The sequence below is a fragment of the Pteropus alecto genome, unplaced genomic scaffold (genome assembly GCF_000325575.1).
Source record: "Pteropus alecto unplaced genomic scaffold, ASM32557v1 scaffold166, whole genome shotgun sequence".
NCBI lineage: Eukaryota > Metazoa > Chordata > Mammalia > Chiroptera > Pteropodidae > Pteropus > Pteropus alecto.
The window spans coordinates 879,531-895,823 of NW_006439757.1; the positions used below are offsets into that span (position 1 = coordinate 879,531).

Below are 16,293 nucleotides of genomic sequence, written 5' to 3' on the forward strand. Positions count from 1 at the left end.
TGGTATAAATAGACATGAGTGAAAATATGGGTATTTATTGTAATATAATTTAATCTGTTAGCAAGGTAATATGTTCTAGTTTCCGTGAAAAGTGGCAAAAGTTTCTGGGTTATTCAAGTAAACTTAAAGTTTTGAAAAATTTGTATGAATCTCAAAATGTATTTGTCTTGGTATTCTGTTAAGATATGATACTAAAGCAAAGGTGAGTATCCCAAAGAGTATGCAGTGGATCTGTAACTTCTGTTAGTTACCCTAATCTTGCTTGTATCTGGCTCATCAGGCACAGATACCTACAGCTCTTCAAATAACCAGGAGAAAATATCCTCCTGTAAGAGAGGTAGAAGAACACGGACCTCCAACAGAAGAACTGTAAGTGTTTGTACTTGGTACAACGTATTTTTAAATCTTGCAATAGATTTTTTTTTTTCCTTTTTTCATGACCAAATGATTATGGGTAAAATCTTGGCTTGATTAGTGTCATTAAATGTTAATACTGTATCTTCCCTGGTACGTAACCCAGGGTAGTAATGTTTTCCTGATTTTGTTTTAATTCTGTGAGAAGAAAAATCCAATGAAATAAGGTGCTTTCAGAGTTTATGTTAATGTGGAAGGTACTCTGTTTGAAAGCTTTTTGGGATCTGTGGAGTTTTATGAATTTTATTGAGGTACAAAGTGAAGAAGAGTAGAATATAATTAGCAGAGCCAGAAAATGACACAAATGTAATCTTTTTTAAAATCATACTTTGTTTCGTGTGGTTTTTTAACACAAGGTTTTAGCTATTTTCAGTATGAGCGTAGTTTTCACTGAATTCATGTCCTTTGCTATTTTATTAAATTAGATAAAATTGGATTTTTGTCTGTGCATCATATTGTATAAACATATAGTATACTGTTACAGGATTTTAGGCTGATATTATTGGATAATAAACCCAGAATTCAAACTTATATAATCTAATAGTTCATGATTTTTTTCCCATAGCCTAAAGGCAGTAATGCTCAATAAATATTGCGAAGAATGAATAAATCAACTAATTCTTAAGTTTGATCTTTTATCCTTAAAATATTTGGTCAGAGTGCATATATTTCTGGGTCTGTTTGATAGATCAAAAATTTGTAATCACTGTTTCTCCCATTTGAGGTGCTAGGTTGGTTAAAATAATTCTAATGGTGTTTGAATTAAATGGAAATGGGATATAAAAATGGTAGAAGCAGCATGGAAAGAAAATAAGCGAGAGGACACAGATTAAAATAGAACTACTTGTGTTTTATGTTATTCCTATTTTAAATTTTCTTTATAGCAATTGAGTAGTTTTTCAGAAGAGAGCGTTTGCAGTTTATTGAATACAGAAGCTCAGCCTTGTAAAGAAAACAAAAGTAAGAGGAGGAAATGTCAAGAAAGCAAGCACACCGACAGAACACTTCCTAAAAAGAGTCGGGTGAGTGCGTTTAAAGATACAATGAAGAGTAGAAGTGCATTTCTTTGTTGTATGGTTAAGAGAACATGCAAACAAAATTTTTCTAGTTGAGGGCCATTTTCGCATCTTCTTCGTTGTGTTCCGTGGATCCAGAACAGTAAATTATCCACACTCCAATGCTAAATTGATTCTTATCTCTGAATCTAATCTAACTTCACCCTATTTGGGGACTCCTCAGATTTCCTAGTCGGGGATGAGTGTACCATCTGCCACTCGTTTGACCTTGGTTCTGCCAGTGGCTTGATCACTTCCTCATGCTTGAAGAAGAACTTAGAAACTAAGCTCTTGGTCTTCTTCAACGCGTCAAGGCCTGTCCTGGCTCAGATGACTTCACCGTCTCTTAATGAATAGCCGATCTAGCCCTTTAACCCAGTTCCTAGTCCCCCTCCCTTCGATGATCTGGACCTTCCTTTGCCGCACCCCGAGCTTGTTAATAGCTAAGCCCTTCTCTCTTTTAAGAATGTGCATTTATATGTCTCGTTCTCTGACCTGACCTCCTGTCCACCCAATGCTCTCACTTCCTTCCTCATGCCTCTGCCAGTTCTAATAATCTGACTCTCTTTTTACCCTCCAGCTTTTAGATATCCCTTAATTCCCAGTTACCTTTCTCATCCTAAACCCCAGTGAGCTGTTATCAACCACTCTTGTCAGTAATCTCAATTCTTCCTTCCTTTCATTCCACTTCAACTCTGAATGAATCTAACCACGATCCTCTCCCCATCTAACATCACTGCTGAGGGACTCCAACAGGTGTTTCTACAAATCCGTTGTTCCACATATTATCTGTCGTGCTGTCTCATTCTCTACCACTCCGCCACTTCACTTTAATTATTTTGCAAGTTATTTAGTAACTTAGTGACCAGAATCCAGTGCGTCCTTTGAGGTCTTGTTCTTACTCAACATCTCAGCAACACTTGACGTTATCAAAGACATTCTTTTACAGTCTCCATTAAAGTTTTATTCTTTTCCATCCATCCTTAGATGTTTGTGTTACCCAGCGTTCTATTCTTTGCCCTTTCAAACTCTGTATTTTCTGGATGGTTTTATACGTGGCATGCTTGATGACTCCTGAATCTCTCTGATCTATAAACGTATGTTCACCTGCCTGCTAGACATCTCTTCTCAAACCATCCTGTATACACCTAAAAATGTCCACATTTCCAAAACTAAACTTCAATTTCACCCCAACATACACCACCCAAAATGGTTAGTAAACTTCTTTTCTGCTCTATAAAACAAAAACTGTTTCCTCACTTGGTTTAAACATGGCACAAACACCCCCAAGTCAGCAAAGTAAGAAGAAACTGGGTGTTTTTCTGATTCAGTCCCCTTTTTTGGGTCACATACTCCTTTGAAAGAGCCCTTTGCTGTAAAACTATATATACGTTAAGTTTAAAAATATGCATACATTTTATTTTATTGCATTAGAAATTGGTTCCCCTCATTTCTATATCTACTACTTCATATAAAATCAATTACCGGAAAGTTCAAAAAGGGTCTTCGAGTATTAAGTTTTGCTCCAACCCCTCCAAGGACCCCCACTGAATCAAAATAATTAATAAAATAGGGGGAATAGACTTAGAATAACAATAAAAAGAGGAAGTAAATGAGTAGGGGTATTAAGCAACAGATGATAGGCTTCAGTGAATTTCTAGAAGACAAAGCAGATGGGAGCACGTCAACAGATAAAAGAGGTGGAAAGATTTGCAGCTCAGAATGTGCTAGGAGGGAGCAAGAGAGGCGCCGGGAGCCCGCCCGGCCCTCGGGACCCCAGGAGACTCCAGGCCCAGTGTTGGCAGACACAGTATATGGTGAGAGTGAGAGGTGCTAGTGAAAAATAGATTAATTGAAGCCCTATATAAGAAACAATTTCCACCCGTCGGCACTCCACCCACCTCTCCCAGCTTGAAGCCCAGAACAGATGTTGTCATCTAGGTTAAAACCTTTATTGTGATATTTGGGAAGTCCCCCAATTTTAACAACTCTTGCTCTAAAGCAAGGCCTGCAATTGACACGCCCCATTCTCCCTCTGTGTCCCACACAGAGTCCCTAGTAGAAATGACTATGCAAGAAAGAGACAACGGGAAAGCAGAGGAAACCCATACCAATTTCCATTCTTTTCTTAAGAATCAGACAACTGAGTAGAACCAACTGCAAGACAGGCCAATATTAAAAGGTTGAAAAACTGACCCCAGGGAGAAATGTTTTTCAGGTAATGAAACTTTATAAAAAAGTAAATATTTGGATGTAGTCATATTTAAGAAAGTATCATCTGTGACAAACTAAAAAGAGGATGCTAGGAAAAAGGAGCAGCGAAAAAGTATTTGCGAAAGAAACATTAGTAGTCAGACTAGAGAATGAAATTAAGGCGAGTCTCCCAGAAGGCAGAGCAAAATAGAGACAAACTAGTAAAAAGAGACATGGGAGACCAATCTATGAGACTTCATAGGGATCTCAGAAAAGGAAAACAGAGTGGAAGAAATTGTCAAAAGATTTTTCAGAACTGAAGAAAGGAGTCTTCAGGTTTAAAGGGCCTCCCGAATGCTTAAAACAATGAAAAACCGCCAGGGACTTGGACATGTCCTTGTGAAATTAAGCAGTAAGGATAAGGAGAAAAGTTTACCTACCAGGAAATAGAGTGGTACCAAGTTTAAGAAAAGTCTGATGCTGAAGGAATACTCAACAGGACATTTAAAGCTGTGGGAAAAAAAATATATGTATCAGCCCAACACTCTAGATCTAGCCAAATTTAATTAAGTGTAAAATACAAAGTAAACACATTCAGACATTTCCGGGACTCTGAAAGTTTTTCTTTGGATATTACTGGAGGAGGTACTCAAGCAAAATCAGGAAGTAAGCTTGAGAATTCAAGACATCGTAGCTATAATAATATAAGAGAGCAATGCAAGAGAAATCTCTGATGATAGCTGTTCAGCCAGCCTAGATCAGCCAGTCCAAATTTGAGCAAGGAAAGGATGTTCCAGGGAGAAAGTCTCTGATGGGAATGTTTTTGGAGATGGAGCCTTTAAAGTGGTGTTTAAGCTAAAATGAGGCCCTTAGAATGGTCCCTAATCCAGCTTGACTGGTATCCTTTTGAGAAATTTGGACACAAAAGGAGACACCAGGGTACACACTCAGGGAGAAGACCTTGGGAAGGGGCAGCAGGAGGGCAGCCATCTGTATACCAGGGAGAGGCCTCAGAGGACACCAACCCTTCCAAGACCTTCGTCTTAGACTTCTAGCTTCCAGAATTGTGAGAACATAATATTGGTTAAGCCCACAGTCTGTGTTGTTTCGTTACAGCAGCTAATCTGACAAACTAATACACTACCTTTTTTATCTGAGAAAATAGGGAACATTTTAAAATAATAATAAATACATGTGTACACAAACAAAAAACCTTTTTAATTAAAAAAAAAAGTGGAAGAATAAGGCAAAAACAAAAACTGGTTACCTACAGGGAGAAGCAACAGGAGGGAAGAGGAAGGAATGAAAGCTATATTTACTCGATTTTTTTTTTCCTTTCGACATTGATCTGTGTAAATGTTTCACGTGACTCTAAAACAAATGAAATTTGGGTAAAAGAACAATCTCTAGAAATTGAAAACAAAATGAAACAAGTTATCTTAACTGTATATCAAGTTGGTGGCTTAACCTCACAAAGTTTTCTCATACTTAGAAATTTGAAAAATCCCAGTGGGATATATCCTAAGGACAGAAATAAGTGTAAAGATATCTTAAACGATACGAAGTACTCAGACGATGGAAGAATTCATCTAGAATCAAGAAAATAAGCAGTTTTTTTAACTGTCATTAGGAATCCAGACTTCTCACTGTGAGACAGAAAACAATTTCAAATCAAATTAAAAACCTTGCTAGACAAAATTCGAATGGGAAATATAAGTATGAAATTATGTTTTTTCACTTAAAATAATTTTCTAGCTCTTTTGATAAGGCTAAGAAGCAGTGAACATCCCTGGTACCTAGATGTACCTAGATTTACTGTCTCTAAATACCATTTTCTACTAAAAACTATCAGAGTTCCTTAGTGAAATGGCCACTTTCAGATTTACAGCAGTAGATGTAGGAGATGAGCCTAGGTCTGTCCCAGTGTGCAAGCCAGAAAGCTTACGAGACTGCTGAGTTCCCGTTAGAGGACAAGACCATCTAGAAGGGGCTACCACGGACCCAAAGTGGGACAGTGTGACCGTCAGCAATAATGATTGCAATAGATTGAAACACAAACATCAATTATGAAAAAACACTTAAGTTCAAAATAATAACAAAACCTAAAGGCCACCTTAGAAGCTGTCGAGGACATCAACTCATTTTTCCAAAAACTAGAAAATAAAGTTTGAACTCTATTTTAAGTAAATAACTGATGAAGAATTTCCACTAATAAGTAAAAATGACATGTTCACGAAAGCTTTTGAATGTTAGGTAGAAGGCTGATGGGGGCGTGTGATGGATGGATCGGACGGAACACCTGAGCCCAGTGCATTCACAATGCCACAGAAGGAGAGTGGGTCTTCTGATGCCATCAGGAAATGTACAACCAACCATGAAAGGCTCTTTCCAAAAAATAATTAAAACTGAATCCTAATGAAGCCTAGATCTAATGACCAGTTATAAGAAGTACAGGGGATGGAGGAAGATAAAGTGATTGCAGTGAGCCAAACCTGGAGTTTGGCTAATTCTATGGGATAGATGACTCAGTTTATTCACCAAATAAACAGCAAGGGATAAAAACAAAGGAACCATAGATTAAAAGATCTACCAACCACATGGCATGTGTGGAGACCTTATTGGGATCCTGATTTGAAAAGTTGTAAAAAGGTGTTTATGGACCAGTTGGAAAACTTTGAACTCACTGTCGTTATGGTTTTTTGGGTTTAAATGTTTTATTTCGAGATAATTTTAGAAATGCTTGCTGTTGTAAGAAGAGATAGATCCAAATATCTTGTACCTAGCTTTTCCCAATGGTGACATCTTGCAGAACTGTTGTACAATATCACAATAATACAGTATCAAAATACAGTCAAGATATAGGACATTCGTTGCCACAAAGATGTCTGTCTCCTGTTTCCCTTTTGTAGCTTCATTCACTTCCCATTTCTACCCCAGTTTAACCTCTGACAATCAGTAATCCGTTACCTGTTTCTCTATTTTTGTCATTTTAAGAATGTTACATAAATGAAATCACATACTCTGTAGCGTTTTGGGACTAGCTTTTTTCATTCAGAGTAATTCGCGGATTTGGCCAAGTTTTTGTGTGTATCGGTAGTTCTTTTTATTGCTGAGTAGTATTAGTTGTTATAAAAAGAAAAAGAGGTAATCATTTTGCAATATATACATATATCCAATACATACATTTTATACCTTAAACTTATGTGATGTCATGTCATTTATATTTCAATAAAGCTGGAAAAAATAAAACTCCATTATAAAAGAAGAAAAAAATCAACAATGAATACGTCAGGTAATAAAAATATTTCATTTTGTTGCAGGAAAAAAAGGAGCCCTTACCTCTTAGAGGTGCTGTAGGAGTTTTCAGATGAAATTATGTAATATCTGGGATTTGCTTTAAAATAATCTGGGGAGGTTATAAACTAATCTTGATTTTTAAATGTTAGTAATTATTGAAGCCAGTTGATGGGTACATGGGTTCAATATACCATTCTCTCTATTTTTTGTGGATTCGACATTTTCCATTATAAAAAGTTAAAAATATAGCAGCAATATGAGCCCCTTATTTATAGAGATCTAGAAGTGGAACCAATAAATAAGTAAATAGCAGGAGTAGGGAAATGTATGCTTGTCGTTAACTTTCCTGTACAATTTGATTTGTTCCTATGTACATGAATTATTTTTAAATCACTTTAAAGAATTATTTTTAAATCACTTTAAAGCTACTTACTTAAGAAAGCTACTTAAGAAAAGAATTTAAATATGTATTAATTGCAAATACAAGATAAGCATTTACTTCTGGTGCATGACCTTCACTGTATGAAAAGAAATATTGGTGATTCTGGAGTAAATGGAATCCCTTACAGGGTAATACTTTTAGTTGTCTTTTGTCTGCTCCTAGACATAAACCAATTTCTAGATCACATGACTTCCCTAGGGTTCCAATCACAGGTGGCTTCTTTTGTTTATTACAGTTACAAGCAAGGCTTTGGTATTGGAGTAAATTCATATTTTGTTAAGGTTCTAGCCTTTGCAAATACAACCTCATGGCTGATATAAGCACCGCTCGATGAATTTTCATGGCAGACCACAGGTGCTTTAATCTTTAATCTTTTCTTTTTAGATGGTATACTTCTATGGCCCATGACCATGAAAAAACAAAATATTAGCGTTTTATCATGTTTAGCAAGTTTTATGGTTTAATTAATTGTACTTCTTTTTCTTTTACATGCATTCATTCATTTCTTCATGTTTATTTAGAAGCCACTATGCACCACACACTGCTGCAGGTGCTGGAGACATATTATATAAACAAAGATTTTCAAATTCCTGCTAAAAGGGAATTTTTCCTAGAGTTTATGACCTGATGACACTGACCATAGTTTATTAACGGACCATGTAAGGTCTACATCACACAGTAACACTAAGAGCATAGTTTGGTATTTAAAATACTTTCTTCCGTATTAGTTCTCAAAGTAGTAGGAAGGAATTTAAAAGAACAAGAATAGCCTACGTATAGCTCTTACTATGAGTCAAGCCCTATTTTAACTGCTTCACATATGTTAACTTATTTAATACTCAGCACAGCTCTTGCGATTCCATTTTGCAGATGAGAATGAGATCCAGAGAAGTGAGGTGACTTGCTTAAGGTTATAAAGTAGTTAAGTGGCAGAGTCAGGATTTGAACCAAAGGCTTCTGGAGGCCAGATGTTGTTCTTTTGTAACTTATCTGTGGAGCCCGAGTTAAAATTTTCTCTTGGCAAAGATAAAACACTGCTATTTGTGACAACATGGATGGATTTTGAGACTGTCATGCTAAGCAAAATAAATCATGTGGAAGAAGTGGAGAACCATATGATTTTACTCATATGGGATATAAAACTTGAAAGCAACAAACAAATAAGACAAACAAACAACTCAGACACAATAGTTACCAGAGAGAAAGCGGGGAGGGGAAAAGTAGATAAAGGTCAAGGGGGGTCATATGGTGATGGAAGGGGATTTGACTTTGGGTGGTGAACATACAATGCAATGTACAGATGATGTATTATAGAATTGTATACTTGAAACATTTTATTAACCATCACCCTCAATAAATTTAATTTTTTAAAAAAAGATTTTCTCTCGGCTTCCACACTCACTGACCAAGCTATCATTTCCCCTACTGTTCCATGGAAGTCCAGAAATTCTATGGAAAAAAATGTTTCGTGGAAAAATAAGTAACCCAGCATTTTCCTAATGTATGTGGAGATTATACTGAAGAATGCTCAGAGAATATATTGTTAAATGTATATTGTCAATCACTGAGAGAGGAACATTTATAGTTCTAAAATTATTTTCCATGGAATGTTCTGTTTTTATAGGATATCTATAGGTGTCTCAAGGAATATACAGCTCCCTGCCACTTCTGTAGCCTTGACTATCATCCACTTTTTCACGCCATTCATTTCTATGCTGTCACCAAATGATCTTTCTTAAGTGTAACATCAGATGTCATTTCTCCCTGAACCACCATGCAGCGAGTCCTCATTGCTCGCAGGCTCGTGCTCAGTGCGCACAAGGGTCCTGCTTGCTGTGTTAGCTTCCGCTACCTCTGTGTGGGTCCGCTGACCAGGCACTGCGGCCTCACCTAGAGCTCATGTGTGCGCCACTGTCTTTTCTTCTCAAAGCCCTTCTACACCACTTCCATAATCAGCCGGAACAGTTCTCCCTTGCTTAAGACTTAACTTAGACATGATGTTTTCTGTGGAGCCCAACTCGAATTCCTCCCATGGGCCAAGTACCCATCTCAGTCCATACGGAGTCTGTCGTGGTCATTGTACTATAATTACTTGGTGTCAGGCCATGAGCTCCTTAAAAGCCACATCTGGTACTTCCCCTCAGTTATTACCAAACCTTGGTCCCTCATCTTCTGCTTGTACTTGTCAAAATGTATCTTATTTTGACCTATTTATTTTAATTTTGATTAAATCTGTTGTTTGAGTCAGCTCATCTAGCTCTGTGTTCTCTTCAAATTTTTATGTATTATTTCTTCAACCAGATCTATGAACAAAAAAAAGGCCTCTCATAGATTCTTTTAATCCTGAGTCATCCTAACTACACCCTAGTTATGAGTATCTCATGTCTTAGTTGCTGTCCAAATCTACAGCATCTAATCTATTTTTCACTTATCCAGAGCTTATTTTGGCAAATGCTTCCTGGAAATATAGAATGGCACCCTACAATTTGTCAGTTGGGTTCTGCTTTACATTTTCTTTGACTTTGTGCAAGGTACCCAGCCCCCCACCCCTGACTCAAATTTCTAAAAACTTAAATGGAATAACTGGTGTTAAGTGTTTCTGTAGAAATTAAAGGGTCAAAATTGTACGTGGTGTTGCAGCTTTCTTAATTATATGTGGTGTTACATCTTTCTTAATTACAGCATTTTAATACATTTTCTCAGGTTTTAAAAAGCTGCAGAAAGAAGAAAGCAAAGCGGAAGAAAGGTGTTGACAAGTCTTTATACAAGGGAAGAGACTTTGCTTCTAAGAAGCCGCTCCTAAGTCCTATTGCAGAGCTGCCCGAGGTGTCTGAGATGTCGCCTTCGGTTCCAAGAGTCCAAAGGATGTATTCAGGTATTCTGTCCTGTTCCTGCCATTTACATTCTGTTTTCTCTTTACCTTCTTTGTTGCTCTTTCATTCTTTTTTTTTTTTTTCTCATTCACTGTGTAAAGAGTACATAAATCAAAAACAGCAGCTTTTCATATTACCATGAGAATGTTAAGAAAGCAAGAGCGTGTGACTTTTGCAGTCACCTCGACGCTTTTCAGAATCCAATGGCAGCTCTGGAGACTGTCCAGGGAAACTCAGACACAAGATATTGCATATAATTTTAGGGGAAATAATTTTCTTTCATCCTGTTTCATTTTGCTTTTTAAAGCATTTTGTTAAAGTAAAATCTGTTTGGTGTTATAGTCAATCGTGAAAGGTGAAGGAGGTGATGGCTCAACAATAGATGTATCTTATATGAATTAAGAACAAAAATTAAAAAAAAATACTTATGTTACAGTGGAGTTGGCATCTTCTAGAAGTGACATTTGTAAATCGAACTTGATTACTTTAAATATTTTGTTTAAAATCAAAAATTAAGTTGGTCGATATCCTGGTTAGATAAAAATTGGAGTTGCATCTGGTTTTATAGTGCCTGAGTTTTAAATTGACTAAATCATGTTGTAAATAATAAGAGTATATGTTCATTTGGTGTGTTAGTTTTATATAGAATCGTTTGAAAATAGCTGCCTTTGTAAATCAAATATTTATAGCCTACATTTCATTTGCAGTATACCATATAGGATATATAGCAAATATTCAGTACATGCCACCATAAACTCTTGGCTTCTGCCTACTTAATCGCAGGAAAGCACAAAAGTCCGGACAAGCGCACAACCACCCCACAGTCGTACACACAGCTCTCCCGGCCCCTGGGCACCAGCAGGGGCAGTGCGCTCCTGCCCAGCCTTCTCTTGTAGTCCATTTCGGGACAGAAGTTGCCCAACCCACTTCTTTTAATCTGGCCTAATGCTACTTATCCTTTAAGATTTAGCTGTACTGGCTGCCTTTTCAGGAAAACGCTTTGTTCACATTACACCTTCGTTCACATTACACCTTTACTACCTGGTCGATAGTGATCCATTCCCTGCAAACTGAAGTCCATTTGAGACTGGAAACTAAGTCTTATTTTCATTATATCATCCCCAGTTCTTTACAGGAGTTTTTCCGAAGGTGTTTAAGCAATGACTGTTAGTATGTTTTCCATCTTGCATCTTACTAGAGAATTTCTTTCTCGAAATACCCGAAGCGTTTTTTAGCCATAACCAATGGTATCAGGGTGTGAAGCAGTTCCCGCTCTCCCGCTCTCTCGCCCTCCCTTCCTCACTGCTTTCCAGTCTTCTGCGCTCTGTCTTTCTCTGCCTCCATCCCTTTCTCCTGCCTTCCTTCTCTAGCATGCTAATTTTATGAACAATACATAAATGTCCCTTTTCATGTAAAGTTGTATAAAGAACCCAGCTGGCATGAGTTGGTTTGCACAGAGAGGACCCTGCCCTGTGTTAACCTCTAGCTTTACATGACGTGATTTTAAATACCCAAATCATGGCTATATACCTTTCAAATTGAAATGTTGTTTTTTTAGATTTTTGGCTTAGCTTATGTTTTATGTATCTTCCAGTGTTGATTTTGTCGAAAACATTTTTTATGCTCATTTGACTTGGTCAGGTAAAAACTTTGTTATCTGAGATAACAAGAGAGATGGCATCTATTAGCACTAAGATTTAGAACACATAAAGCCGGAATTCATTTATGCTATGTTATGTAACTTGAAAACCTTGATGATGTTTTTTTCACCTATGATTTATTTCACCTATGATGTGACATAGTGTACGAAAAACTCATGACATGCTCCACATGGTACAAATTTTCTGGAGGATGGATTTGTCAGAGATTGGGGCAGAAGGGGGGAGATTTTTAGAATACTGAAACAAATGTGGCTCTATTTGAGAGTATAGTACAGTTTATATTAATTTTTTAACAGAGGGCATAAGACGCTAATGTCTTCAGGGAGTAATCTTTTAGTGAAATTCTCAAGTCCCCCAGAATTCTAAGGTTTATTTCCTCTGCTTCAGAGGAAACATTGATAGAAAAATTTCAGAGGAAACATTGATAGAAAAAATTCATGATGTTGCCCATTTTCAGTAATTCATTTTTAAGGAAATGGGAAATGTGGCTGCCTCATGCTAATTGACCTTGTATTGTGGGAAGTACATTAGACTAGAGGAAGCAATTTAAGATACAGTTCTCACTTTTCTGGTCTGAGACTATGTGCTTTATTAATTCATGTAGTAATACATATTTTCTTAACCTGTGGGTTGGGGAAGAACTAAAAGAGAAAGAATGATGACAGATGGGAGCAAGTACAGTGTAACATTTTATAGGTCTTGTGATTTTGGAAAGTTAAAAACACGGAAACCAATGTGGCACCTGTTATGATTTGTTAAAGTTTATTTTCATTGTTACTTTTTAATTAGATCAAACTTATTTATACCCATAGATGAATTCAGTTCAAGTGGTGAACTTGAAGAAGTGAAGCTGCCTGAGAGAAAGACTCTTTTGCCTCAGAACTCAGAAGACTTGCAGATGAATCAAGACTCTAATAAATACGATGTGTCTGAATTCTGCAGCTCTTATATAAAAAGTTCCTTTCCGCTTGTTAATGCTGCTTTTGATTCAAACATAAGTACTATAGAAATTCATGAAAATAAAAATATTCCAAAAGCAGAAAGTCAGTTGGAAAGTGAAAATGGACTAAAAACCGGGACCAGGAATGAAAACAGTCCTATTTCTTATGCTTCTTTGATTAAAAAACCCATTGTAGCAGAGAATCCAAAATCTAATTTTATTCTACAGTCCCAAGAATTTCCTGCTGGTTGTCCAAATGGGGTAAACGTTTTCCAAAGCTTTAAAATTTCGGAAGATATAAAGTGTGAAAAACAGGATGACTTCTTAGTAGCCACTGAAGGAAACCTGCTGACCAAGTCTTTAATGTCTGACTCTCAAAAAGAGGATGATGATTCAGAAGATGTCTTAATCGCTGGTCTAGAAGGAAATAAAAGTCAGAGCGAGGGTTTGGGAAGAAACTCCACGGAAAGTAGCAGTGGCCTAAGCTGTGAAAGGAAACACAGAAGATGCTCTATGTGTTATTCAGGTGGTCAGAGTTTCCATTTGGAAAACAGTGGAAATCACAAACCTTCCTGCGGGGTGGACAGCTCTGTAGAACTTAGTTTAGAAAAGTCTGAACTGTGTAAAGAGTTATCTAATGCCATAGAGCAAACCTTTCAGAGAACAAATAGTGAAACAAAAGTCAGACGTAGCTCAAGGCTACAAAAAGATTTGGAAAATGAAGGACTTGTATGGATTTCACTTCCGTTTCCTTCCAATTCCTACGCTTCCCAAAGTACCAAAAGGAGAACAGTATGGACATTTGACAGCACAGGATTTGAAAGTATGTCCCCCAGAAAAAAAATTGTGTCTTCCAGACCAAAATCGGGTGTACAGCCCTCCATATCAGGTCAAGAAAACAGTGAGAAATTTGCCACCGATTCTTTGCGTTTACCTGGGAGAAGGAGGAAGAGCTTTTGTACATCTGCACTTACAAACACTGAAAATACTAAGTCAAAACGCGACAGAAGAACCTCTCTCAACCAGAAGAGAGAGAGTTCCCTAAAATGACGACGGGAGAATTAAACATATCAGAGAACTACAGCCATAACTGACGTTTCCTGCAGAACTTTGGCAAGAGAGAAGATAACCATGCATGCTTAAAAGATTCTTTCCTTCTGGTTCCCATTCTTTATTCAACTTCAGTGTTTTAAACGTTTCCAATAAAATCATCGAATCTACTTTTAAGGAGAAATAAGTGAATTTCATTCGAAAAGAAAACATTCTATTAAACAAGACCTCCCCTCATGTTAAGTGTTTTATTAGTATTCTGCTAAAAAAGTATTGTTTTTGGACCCAAAAATATGTCTCTTATTTCATGTTAGTACATATTTAGTACATTGTAAAAGAGCATCTTTTAGAATTGACTCATCGTATCTGGACAGAGGAGGTTTTTTTTAACAACAACAACAAAAAAAATGATAGGATTAATGTAACTGAAAATTGAACGTTACTATACGGTTGAAAGCTGTTAAAAAAGTGAGATGAGTTGTGTTTTTATTTTAAAATCTTGCCAAAAACGGGTTAAAAGTTTTAACAGGAAAGATGGAAATTATAAAACCTGTTTTCCCTTTGGTTTACAGCTAGGAGAAGCTTAAATGACTTTATCTGTCTCCAATGAAATTTTTATTTTAATACTTACAGAACAGCATTTTGGGGGAAAAGTCTGTCATTATAAAATAAAAATATAATTTATAAATAACTAATGCGAAAGCATTTTGTCCTTGAAACAAAATTCTTACATGATTTGTGGGGTGGGAGATGGGGGATCGGTTTTTGATGAAATATAGCGGTTTAGTCGAAGACTTATTTCTCAGGTTATTCACATTAGTTAGAGGTAATTTCACATTTAAATTCATATTTTCCGTAATTTTTTTTTTAAATTTAGAAACGCATCGGAAGCAGCCCTGGAGAATGAGTTTAACTTGAAGTGTGGTGGTAGGCCACTGATTTCTTTTTTAAAGTGGCATTTTCCAGCCTTTCTAACTTAATTTACAATACCAAATACTGTCACTTGTCTCAGATTTTCTAGTTAAGCCTCAGCCAGATAGTTATAGATCCTATCTCCATTTCGGTGATAGCAGTTTGAAAATCTTAATTATTATGTATCTGGAATTTGTGAATGTGAGTAAATCATCGTATCATTAAACAATTGTCTTTGGAATCCTTTAAATCATTAAACTCCCCCACTCCCTGATAGCAGAAACATGTTAACAAATAGAGTTCTCTATAAATAACACAACAGGGAAGAAAGCCCCTGCTGAGCACCCATTTCCCCTCCTCAGATACAGACTATTTGTTACCTTCTTGGCACCAATAGGTCTGGAACTCCTGCTGCTAAAAGACTAATGTATTTTACATTAACACTCGAAGTGATCCCCAATTTCTTCTGCTAAAGAGTTGATTGTTTAAAAATTTCTTTTATCTTCACACGTGAATTATTTATGGACTTTTTTCTCCCCCGTTTATAGTTTAGTGTGGCTGGCAAATCTATACCACTGGAAACAAACCAAAAGAAAAAAGAACTAATTAACTTCTTATGAAGCTTTTGTTTTAAAGCGTTTATAAATATATAAGATGATAGAGGGCTTTATTTTTTGTTAAATTTTTTATATTTCTCCTTTGTTTAACATGAAGACTGAAAAAACTTATTTTCTCCCCTTTTAATTGTATGATGATCTATAATCTCAATTGTATTTGAATTTTTAAAATATCACATGCTTTGTTTTATTTCTCAAGAGGTACTAAAGAATGAGGGAAACAAACATTTTGGTCTTTTTTGGGGCTTGATTTTTCAAATGTGCAATTGTTCTCATTTTCCGCCATGGACAGTTAAAAATATAAACAAGTTGTGTTGCTTTCAGAATGTTTTAGTGAGAATATTTTGTTGATATTTGTAAATAACAAATAGACATTTTTTCCTAAAGAGATCAGATCTCAGAGATCAAAGCAACTTAGACACAGTTTTATCCTTTTAAGTCTTATTTGCAGTGTAAAATTTGTGAAAAGTTAAAGATTTCTGTGTTTGACCTGCTCACTTGTTTTTAACATTTTCTTTTCACTAGTGGTTAAATTAAAGACTAGTCTTTAAAGTAGTTTTTTTTCCCAGCCTTATCTTTTTTACGGCTGTAACCTTTGACATTTTGCGTTCGAACTTCTTCTCTTTTCCTGCTCCTGTAAATTCTCATTTGTTCCAGAAGATGGCAGCATGACATCTGAAGTTTTTCCCTCCTGTACACATTCCCCTGAAGCCAGGGCAGCTCTCGTCGCTGCGGATATTTCCCTCTCACCTTTATTGTTACTCATTTTCATTAAAGAAGTAACATGTGGCTCTTGAAAAAAAGTAGAGAACTGTACAAAATTAACAATTCTTCTCCCA

General features: G+C 36.4%; 1 protein-coding gene across 1 annotated transcript in view; it reads left to right on the forward strand.

Annotated features, from left to right (window-relative positions):
• Positions 1–16,009, forward strand: part of CDCA2 (cell division cycle associated 2) — a 39,459-nt gene extending 23,450 nt beyond the window's left edge. Inside the window, 4 exon segments of the mRNA XM_025050338.1 lie at positions 281–369; positions 1,299–1,436; positions 10,105–10,276; positions 12,748–16,009. Of these exon segments, the coding sequence (XP_024906106.1) occupies positions 281–369; positions 1,299–1,436; positions 10,105–10,276; positions 12,748–13,925 (1,577 nt within the window). The 3' untranslated portion in view covers positions 13,926–16,009.
• Positions 16,010–16,293: the final 284 nt, after the last annotated feature.